At 61.3% G+C, this 9,521-nt stretch overlaps 2 protein-coding genes across 2 annotated transcripts; both read left to right on the forward strand.

Moving 5' to 3' along the window:
• The first annotated feature begins 9 nt into the window (after positions 1-9).
• On the forward strand, positions 10-2,387 carry GFER (growth factor, augmenter of liver regeneration). Its single transcript, XM_040254055.1, has 3 exons — positions 10-342; positions 607-803; positions 1,697-2,387. The coding sequence occupies exons 1-3, from the start codon at positions 88-90 to the stop codon at positions 1,857-1,859; spliced, it is 615 nt and encodes a 204-aa protein (XP_040109989.1). The 5' UTR covers positions 10-87; the 3' UTR covers positions 1,860-2,387.
• A 2,605-nt stretch (positions 2,388-4,992) lies between these two features.
• SYNGR3 (synaptogyrin 3) lies at positions 4,993-9,143 on the forward strand. The gene is made up of 4 exons (XM_040254065.1): positions 4,993-5,187; positions 7,062-7,299; positions 7,448-7,590; positions 7,677-9,143. The coding sequence occupies exons 1-4, from the start codon at positions 5,089-5,091 to the stop codon at positions 7,884-7,886; spliced, it is 690 nt and encodes a 229-aa protein (XP_040109999.1). The 5' UTR covers positions 4,993-5,088; the 3' UTR covers positions 7,887-9,143.
• Positions 9,144-9,521: the final 378 nt, after the last annotated feature.

The following is a 9,521-nucleotide window of genomic DNA, read 5'->3' on the forward strand; positions in this document are numbered from 1 at the left end:
GGCGGCGGCGGCGCGCGCGCTGGCCTGGAGCCCGCCTGGTTGCCGCTGTGGAGGCTGCGCTGGCCCGGCAGGCACTGCGCGGGCGGCATGGCGGCGCCCAGCGAGCGCGGCCGCTTCGGCACTGGGATCTTCTTCCTTCCTGGCGGCGCGCGCTCCGAAGTGACGGACGACCTGGTGACGGACGCGCGCGGCCGCGGCGCGGGTGGGAGAAAAGCCGCTGCTTCGGCCCGGGCGCCATCCGCGGGGCCGGCGTCCGACCCTCCGGCCTCCGAGCTCGCCTCCCCGCGGTGGCCCTGCCGGGCCTGCGTGGACTTCAAGTCGTGGATGCGCACGCAGCAGAAGGTGCAGGCGTAGGGGGGCCCCCACACCTTGTCCTCGGGCACCCTGGACAGGCTCCCCGCCCCCTCCCCGGGGGTCGGCGCTTCCCAACCGTGCCCCCAAGGTAGGCCCAGCCTTTTGGCTCTTGGCCATGTGTGGGCTGGATCGGCCCCAGGACTTTGTCTCCGGTCAGTGGGTCTCCGGCTGGGGCGGAAAAAAAAATAGGGAACTTTGTAGGTTTCTGGTCGGGGAAAACCGAACTGACCCTTGGTCGGTCTCCTTCCACAGCGGGACAGCAAGTTTAGGGAGGATTGCCCTCAGGATCGCGAGGAACTGGGCCGCAACAGCTGGGCTGTCCTCCATACCCTGGCTGCCTACTACCCCGACCTGCCCACCCCAGAGCAACAGCAGGATATGGCCCAGTTCATACATTTATTTTCCAAGTTTTACCCGTGTGAAGAGTGTGCCGAAGACATAAGAAAAAGGTGAGTCGTGTCTGCAGCGTGTGCAGCCTGGGTCTGGGGCCCCTGGCAGATGTCATAAAGGGGAGCCTAGAGAAGTAGAGGCCAGTCGTGGCAGCGGGTTGTCGAGAGCAGGGACCACCAACAGCGGAGGGATTCTGGAGCCATCGCCTTTCTCCTCAAAGGCTAGGCCTGGGCCTGCTGCTGGGGGCTGCTGCTTTCTGCAACCACGGAGCTCCCTCCCCTGGAGGACTGCTCTCATGAGATCCCTTGCTTAGCACTGATGAAGACTCCGGCAGGTTTCCGGGGACTCCACTCTGCCTAGCTTCTAGAGCAGGACCTTCAGTTTCAAGGCCTTGGGAACTCACTGCTTTTGCTTCCAAAAGCCGCCTTTTTGGGGAGCCCAAGAACTGTTGTTCAGCAGCCATAAGCATTTCTGGGCTGGCTGTGGGGGAAAGGGCAGCCCTTGCTGTTTGGAGCCTGGGCATGCGTTTATACGAGGTCTCTTGCTGAGGTGGTGTGGCAGGGCCAAAGATGTGAATAAGCAGACCTGGTTTTCAGGTAGGCCTTTATTCCAGCCCTGCCCCTCCACACGCTGCCTGGGGCCAGGGACGCTGGGGTGAGGCCTCCTGATTGTTATGAGGTTGTAAAGCGGAGACCTTGTGTCTTAATATCTTGCCCAGGGCTCTTGTCAGGGGTTTGCCACATGCCCTAGGTAGGGGTTGGAGCAGGCCTAAGAGTCCACTGGGACTTGAGGCTGGAGGGTCAGCCCCCTTCTGGGAATTCCTCAGAGCCTGAGGGCACCCCTGGATCTAGGCCCCAGCTCTCTTCCCTGGATTGGGCAAGCCAGGAGATGGTGGGGCGGGCATGCTGGGAGCACAGCCTGCCCCCTTCTGTACGTGCTCCCGCTCACACAGGATATACAGGGACCAGCCAGACACGCGCAGTCGGGTGAGCTTCACCCAGTGGCTCTGCCGTCTGCACAACGAGGTGAACCGGAAGCTGGGCAAGCCGGACTTCGACTGCTCACTGGTGGACCAGCGCTGGCGAGACGGCTGGAAGGATGGCTCCTGTGACTAGCCAGCGGCTGAGCCTGGGGAGACCCGGCCAGAGGGGGCGGGGCTCATTAAAGTGCCGTCACACACAGAGCCTGTGGTGTCTCCGTTGGGTGGTCCCCAGACCCTGCCCTGGGAACCCTCTCCCTCTGCGGTTCGGAGAAGTGGAGGAGCCCGATGCAGGCACCTCAGTGGTGGCCTCCTCACTGCGGGCCCGCGAGGCTATCTACAGGGGAGGCAGGGGCAGCCCAGGACGTCCCTTCCCTTCAGGATTTGGCCTCCTGCTCACCCACCCCGCCACCTGCTTCTCCACACAGGAAGCCCACAGGCCTGGCTGGGCACCACCATCTTGCCCCTCAGGCCTGGCCAGTGTCTCCCCACCTTGTGAGGGACAGCGTGGGATAGTGACTGTAGCCCCGGAGGCTGTGCGCTGTTTGCACATCAGGAAAGAGGCTTATGGACCGAACTCTGCTGCTCGCCTCCAATCCGGCCTCTGGCCTTACAGGTTCCGTGGAACTCGAGACCAAAATAAAATGCTGGAGAAATGACCGAAGCCCTGGCTTCAGCGTATTTTGTGCTGGGACTTGCAACAGCAGACAGGCCTGCTGCTCCCTTATTTGGGTTCTGGCTCCCCAGGAGAAGGGGGCCTTTCCAAGGCCAGGGTGGGCTAGGATATTCAGGAACAGGAGGCTGAGTTGCTGGAGCCGAGGGAGAGTGGATCAGAGGAGGGGAGGTTGAATGACAGAAGGTCCTCAAGGCCCCAGTAAGGATGTGGTTCTAACACCCAGCTCTGACCAAACATGCCTCGTGGAGGATCAGGAACAGAGGGGCCGCAAGGTGTGACTTCAGCTGGAATGTGGTGGAGGTGGCCGAGAGTAGGGAGGGAACGACACCTACTCTACAGCAGCTGAGAGGGAAGCTCACCCCAGGGTGGGTGGCAGGCATCACTGGATACATTCTGAAGGTGGAGTCCAAGGTGACTACAGGCTTCTGGCCCAAGCCACTGGAAGGAGGGAGTTGCCCAGTGTGTCAGTGAGATAAGAAGGCTATGGGTGGAGTAGGTTTTGCGGTGACCTAGACCCAGGTTTAGGGCCTTCCCAGATCCTCTCAACCACACCCATTCCCAGGGCTTGGTTCCCAGCTGGAATGGCCCAGCAACAGTGTGCCCCACCCCTGTGGTCATAAAGCTCTGGTCACCTCTTCCTAGCATGTCTCAGCCCCTTCCTGGGCACAGCCTCTCCTCGGCATCTTCACCACACTGGCCCCACGGGGGTGCTGGCTTCCACAGGGGCTAACCAGAGGGGCCAGGTGACACAAAGAAATAGGGGCAACCGGCGGAGGAGTCACTTCTTTGGTACACCAGATGGACGCCCCCAGCACAGGGGGACCTTTGTGCTGGGAGCCAGCAGGGCTGTGGTCAGCTCACGCCTTCCATGTTGGCTCTCCCCTCTTCCCTGCCTCACTTCCCTTCCTCCCTAACTCTGGCTTCCTCAAAGTTTCACCTCCCAATAAAACTCAACTTTGCAGCAGACTGATTTCCAGGCTACGACAAGAGGGACTCAAGTTCAAGGGAAAGTCCTAGCTCAAGCTGTGAGCATGGAGACCAAGGGAGTGAGCACAGAGCAGGGAGAAGAGCCCCAGGACCAGACACGGGGACTCCTAAGCTCAAAGGTCACAGGAAGAACAAGAGGAAGAGACAAGAAAGGGCCCATGAAGTAGGAGGAACAGGAGGAGAGGATGACGTCAGTGTTCCCAGGAGGATTGGAAAAGGATGGCAGTGCCTGAATTGCCCCTGGGACTAAAAGGAGCAGTGACAGCTGGAGGGAAGTGGGTTCAGGAATGGAAGGAAGTAGCAGGTTTAGGCACGGATGTAACCAATCAAGTAAAAGGGGAAATGAATGATGGATGAGACGGAACTGTTGCTGACAGGTGAGAGGTATGGGACCGGATGCATAAAGCATCGAGTCAACCAGGCCACACCTTTACTCAATGTCCTGGATAGAAACTGGCGTCATCTGTCCTGGCATGGTAGTGACCTGGGTTTCAATCCCGGCTCTTCACTTTCTGTGATCAAGGAACTAAAGCAATCTTTTTAAAAAACAAACAAACAAACTTGGTCACGTTGTATAGCTTACGCGATCTTACTAGTTCCCTGACCAGGGATCAAACCCAGCCCTGGCAGAGAAAGTGCCGAGTCCTAACCACTGGACTGCCAGGGAACTCCCGGACTGGCTGTTTACCATCTGAAGAAAGAGGGGGTTAAAGAGTCCCCTCCTCCACAGAGGGTGGTGGAACGCTAGGCACTGCCAATGCTCAAGGAATGTGGACTTTCCTCAAATGTCCTGGACAGAAACAAGCGTCACCTGGGCCCCTGCCCAGCTCCCTGGAAGGACTATGAAGGAAGGGACCCTGTCCAACCCCAAGCTGGGTGATCTCTGGAAGAAACCCAGCAGGTGTGCAAGGGAGCCAGGCACCCGCTCTGCCAAACTCCCCACTGCCAAAAGTCAGTTGGGGAGACCCAGGAGTGTGGAAGGGGCTCAGTGGGCACCCTCCGCAGGACCACATCCAGCCACAGGATAAGAGCAGAGATGCTCCCCCTCCAACCCGGAAGGCCTCTGGGCTCTGCCTGCCTGGGCAGTGCCCTGAGGGCAGAAGTGCCCCATGCCGTTAGGGAGGCTGGAATCCTCTGAAGGAGAAGGGAGACTCATGGAAGCTGGGTTCTCTTTCCCTGAGGGCTGGGGAGAGACACTGGAGCCCTGGGTTTGTTACCTCCTTATATACTCAGCAAAGGGCCCTGTTCAGAGGAGCAGGGTCACGACGGTCCGTCCATCCGTGTGGCTACCGCAAAGGCTGAGCACAGTGTCTGCGGGCCCTGCCAACTCCGGACTATTTTTGGGGTGGGGGCACTCGGCCCCTTGACCTTGCCTCCTGGTGGGGACTGGCGGGTGGAGTGGTCTCCTGGCGGGTGGGGTGGTCCTGCGGTGCCAACCGGGGGTGGAAAGTGGGCGGGGCGGAGGGAGGTGAGGTCTCTAGCCCTGGGCGCGTGGACCAGGGTGGGGGCGCGGGCTCGGTTCCGCCCCGCGCGTCCCCGCCGCAGCGGGCGCGCGCTCCCGAAAGGCGGCGGCGGCGGCAGCAGCACTGGCCGCACCGGCAGCATCAGCACTCGCAGCATCCCCAGGCGGCCTCGGGCGGGGCCGGCCCGACGGACAGGCGGACAGAGGGCCCCGGGTGCGCGCGGCCCGCCCAGGCTGGCCATGGAGGGAGGCTCGTTCGGCGCGGGACGCGCGGGGGCAGCCCTGGACCCTGTGAGCTTCGCGCGGCGGCCCCAGACCCTGCTGCGGGTCGCATCCTGGGTGAGTGGCCGGCCCCAGACCCCGCCTCGATACCCCCTCCCACCTCGCCTCGCCAACCGCACCCCGATCACCTCTGCCTCGCCCCTGCCCTTCGCCCCTTCCCCATCCACGCCGGCCCTTCCCCATCCACGCCGGCCCTTCCCCCGCCGGCCGCAGGTTAGGGTGACGTCACCGGGCTGGGTGCGCCCACCTGCCGGCGGGGGAGGGGCCGGCGGCGACAGCCGGGGACCTTGAGGGGTCACCACCCGCCGCACCCACCTCCCAGTTCTTCCTTAGGTCTAACTCAGTGCCCTTCCTCAGCCCTCGCTCCGTTTTTCCTGTGTTCACGCTTGGAAACGGGCACAGGGGTGGGGACGGGATTCGCGGAGGGCTTGGGCGCTCAGCCTCAGCACTAGGAGAGGCTACCGGAACCAAGAGGATCTGGCCGAGGCTCCCCCTTGCTTCTCCTGCGCGCACATCCTCCAGGCTCCTTCGAAGGGAACTGGCCCTTCCCAGGACCCCCCGGTTGCAACCGTTGAGTTGGGGGTGGAGGTGCTTCGGGATTCCTCTGCGTGGGGCAGCTGGAAGGGGCTCTGCACTGGGAGGGCTTCCTGGAGGTGGTGTGGGAGGGGCAGATTTGGTGCAGCCTAGCCTACTGGAGCAACCCTAGGCCCAGTGGCCTGCTCCTCCTTCCCATCCGTTCAGGCAGGAGATACGGAAGGTGGAATGCCAAGTTCTGGGTTGTGCCCAACTGCTGGCAGCTGGTGCTGGCATCTACTCACCTGTCTTCCAGGAGGGTGGTGCTCAGGGTAGGGCAGGGGCCCTGGGGTGGAGTGACTCTGGCTAGACCAGATAGTAGGGACCCTACGTTCTGGTTCCAGCTCTCACCCAACTGGTGGACCAATCGGGGGGTACATGTCAGTATCTTGCACTTTGGTTTCCCTCTTAGTCTCTAGGAGCTGGGGCAGGAAAGGAGAAAAATGAAGTTGAAATTGGAGGTCTTTTCTTTTTTTAGAAACAGATGGCTGCCCAAGGCTCCAAGAGCAGCATCTGGTTTAAAAGGACTGTGGCTACAGTCCATGGGGTCACAAAGAGTCAGACATGACTGAGGGACTACTTAATACCACCTCCCTTGCCTTCCAGCCACAGGGCACTGAGGTATGACTGAACCCCAGAACTTATGGATGGTATTGATGATTAATCCCAGACTGGAGTGCCCACAAAGTGCAGGATGCTGGGTGGGCATTATTTCTAACCCAACCACCCCATGAGTTGTGCCTGCTACATTTGGCATGCTGGGAAACAAGACTGCACAGCCTCGGGCATGCTGAAGGCAGGGTGCACTCAGGTCCTGGCTGACAGCTCTGTGCAGCTGTCCCTCTGCTGTGTGCCCCCTGCCCCCTCTCTCCCCACTCCACATCTACTCTCCCAACCCTGCTGACTCAAGCCTGGGGGTCACAGATCCTGTCCCCACGCTCTGGAGTGGGCCATGGGAGACACTTCGGGCTCCACAAGGTACAGAGGACACAGCTCGAATGCCAGCCCTGGCTCTTACCAACCATATGACCCCTGGACAAGTCACTTCACCTGCTGGACCCCCGAGCCCCCTATCTACAAAGCAGATAAGAACCATGGCACCTTCGCGGTTGTTTCGGAGAATTCCATGCACTAATAAGGCATGTAGCCATTTTAAGTACAGTGCACAGTAGATCCTCACTAAAGGCTGTGTCTATAGTTGCTACACCTGAGGTAGGTATTAAGGGAGGGGTCCCTGAAGACACCAACCCGCCCCCAGAGATGGATCCTGGGCTTCAGGGGCACGTGGGCGCTCACGGTGGGCTAGGAGACCTAAGGGGTACCGCAGGGCCCTGAGCGCCTCCCGCCGCCGCCCGCAGGTGTTCTCCATCGCCGTCTTCGGGCCCATAGTCAACGAGGGCTACGTGAACGCCGACAGCGGCCCAGAGCTACGCTGCGTCTTCAACGGCAACGCGGGCGCCTGCCGCTTCGGAGTCGCGCTCGGCCTTGGGGCCTTCCTCGCCTGCGCCGGCTTCCTGCTGCTCGACGTGCGCTTCCAGCAGATCAGCAGCGTCCGCGACCGGCGGCGCGCTGTGCTGCTCGACCTCGGCTTCTCAGGTGGGCGGGGCCGGAGCGGGCGGGGCGGGGCCAGGGGCGCGGTTCTCATCGAGTGGGCAGGGACAGGCCCGGGGGCGGGGTCTCCTTCCTGTTTGGGCCCGGCGCCTGCGTGGAGCGCCCCTCGACCTGTCAGTCCGCCGTCCCGCAGGCCTCTGGTCCTTCCTGTGGTTCGTGGGCTTTTGTTTCCTCACCAACCAGTGGCAGCGCACGGCACCCGGGCCGGGCACGGCGCAGGCGGGGGACGCGGCGCGCGCCGTCATCACCTTCAGCTTCTTCTCCATCCTCAGCTGGGTGAGTGCGGCCGGCTGGCGGTGGGGCTGGGGCTCGGGCAGGGTCCGGGCAGGGTCAGCCCTGGCTGACCCCGGACTCCCCCTCAGGTGGCGCTTACCGTGAAGGCCCTGCAGCGGTTCCGTCTGGGCACCGACATGTCGCTCTTTGCCACCGAGCAGCTGGGTGCTGGGGCAGGCCAGACCTACCCGGGCTACCCGGTGGGCAGTGGTGTGGAAGGCACGGAGACCTACCAGAGCCCGCCCTTCACCGAGACCCTGGACACCAGCCCCAAAGGGTACCAGGTCCCTGCCTACTAGAGGCCAGCAGGCCCAGACAAGGCGCAAAGGCTGCCCCACCCATGCAGGGTCCAAGGCCTCCTGGGGCCTCCCTCAGGTCCTCCCGGCCCAGCAGCCGGGAGTGGATGCTGTGGGTCATCTGGGGTCAAGAGAAGGTGGCCTCCAGGGTGCCTGGGCTGTGCCCCCCAAGTTCCTCTGGTCCCTTTAGTCCCCAGCTCAGGGCCAAAGGTCCTGAGGAGGGAACATCATGGCCCTGGGCACGTGTCCTCCAGCCTCAAATGGACCAGCCTGGCAGGGAGCCATTCTCCTCGTGAGCCAGCCAGGGCTCACCTGCCCACTCCGGGGTCAGAGGTCCAGCTGCCCTCCATAGCCGGGTGCGGGGGCTGCCCTGGACTGGGGTGCCTGGGGGAAGGGACAGCGCCCTCACCTCGTGGCCCGGCAAACGTGGCCAGTTCCCCATCCCCTGTCCCCGTGGATAGTGGTGGTCCTCACTCTGCCCTGGTGTCTCACCCTGTGGGGCCCCCTGCTCTGCCTGGAGCTGCCCCCGTTTTCTCTCACAGGCGCACTAGAGTAGCCCGGCCCTGTGGATGTTGTGATTGTGGTCAAGTCTAAAGGTTTCACCTTGTAGTTCCCCACAAGCAGCCCCTCTGTCTGTGGCCCCAGCTCCAGCCCTTACCTGCCTCAGCCCAGGCCCCTGCTGGGCTGCGGGCAGCTCTGGCCAGGAAAGCACAACATGGCTGTAGGCCTGAGCATCAGCCCTCTCGCAGCCTTTCAGTAAGACCTTGCCCCAGGGAAGCTCCAGACACTGGGTGCCTGCAGGACACGCCCCGCACGAGAGGAGGTCTCGAGGCTCCACCTGTCCGCCATGCCCTGGAGACGGCCATTCCCTGCAAACCCCTTTACCTAGGCCTCCTCAACTAGTCCAGCTCCCCACACTGCACCCCACTTTAAGGCCCAGCCCGAGGTGGGGGGGAGTCCCTCTGCATAGCTGAGTACTCATGCATTGCTCAAAGCTGGCTTTTCACATTAAGTCAATACCAAATGCGGTTGCCACGTTCATTCTTACAGACAGATGCCTCTCTCAGGAGTTGCAGTTGAGTGACAACCCTGTACATTGTAGCATAGACCGATTATTTGTGGATATTTAAGTGAACATGTTTACAATTTTTGTATATATGGATCTCTCCTTCCCTCTTCTGAAAGAACAATCCGTGATTGTGTATTTTCAGTGTCCCATGTTCCAACTGCAACTTCTTTACAATAAAGACGGTAAATGAGTTTACTGTGACCTTTCCACTCCTGCCCCTCCAGTACCGGATACTGGGACCCAAAGAGCACCAGGGCCCAGAATCCAGAAGGGGGCCGGGAGGTAGAGACCAGGCTGATGCCCCTGTTCTGGAGAGTGCTAGGGAAAACCATCGTGATTTCTCCAGATGTCCCCTTTTTACCACCTCCTGTTCCTGAGACCCCTGCCCTGTGCACCATGCAGTGTCCAGAGCCATGTTCCATGGCCAGCTCCCCTTCGGAGACATCCCCAGCTTGGTCTTGCTGATTTTTGAATTCATCTTTTGGGAGTTTCATTTCTTACTGGTTAACAACCTTCTAGTTGATTCAAGGAAGCAGGCAGGACCTAGGGCTGGGGTTCTGGCTTGGCCA

This window comes from Oryx dammah, unplaced genomic scaffold (assembly GCF_014754425.2).
Source record: "Oryx dammah isolate SB20612 unplaced genomic scaffold, SCBI_Odam_1.1 HiC_scaffold_2, whole genome shotgun sequence".
NCBI classification, from domain to species: domain Eukaryota; kingdom Metazoa; phylum Chordata; class Mammalia; order Artiodactyla; family Bovidae; genus Oryx; species Oryx dammah.

Excerpts from the sequence above, each read along its gene's own strand:
- GFER (XM_040254055.1), top strand. The coding sequence starts at position 88 with ATGGCGGCGCCCAGCGAGCGCGGCCGCTTCGGCACTGGGATCTTCTTC. Across the intron at positions 343-606 it reads GGATGCGCACGCAGCAGAAG|CGGGACAGCAAGTTTAGGGA; the intron begins GTGCAGGCGTAG and ends CTCCTTCCACAG. Across the intron at positions 804-1,696 it reads GCCGAAGACATAAGAAAAAG|GATATACAGGGACCAGCCAG; the intron begins GTGAGTCGTGTC and ends CCGCTCACACAG.
- SYNGR3 (XM_040254065.1), top strand. The coding sequence starts at position 5,089 with ATGGAGGGAGGCTCGTTCGGCGCGGGACGCGCGGGGGCAGCCCTGGAC. Across the intron at positions 7,300-7,447 it reads GCTCGACCTCGGCTTCTCAG|GCCTCTGGTCCTTCCTGTGG; the intron begins GTGGGCGGGGCC and ends GCCGTCCCGCAG. Across the intron at positions 7,591-7,676 it reads TCTTCTCCATCCTCAGCTGG|GTGGCGCTTACCGTGAAGGC; the intron begins GTGAGTGCGGCC and ends ACTCCCCCTCAG.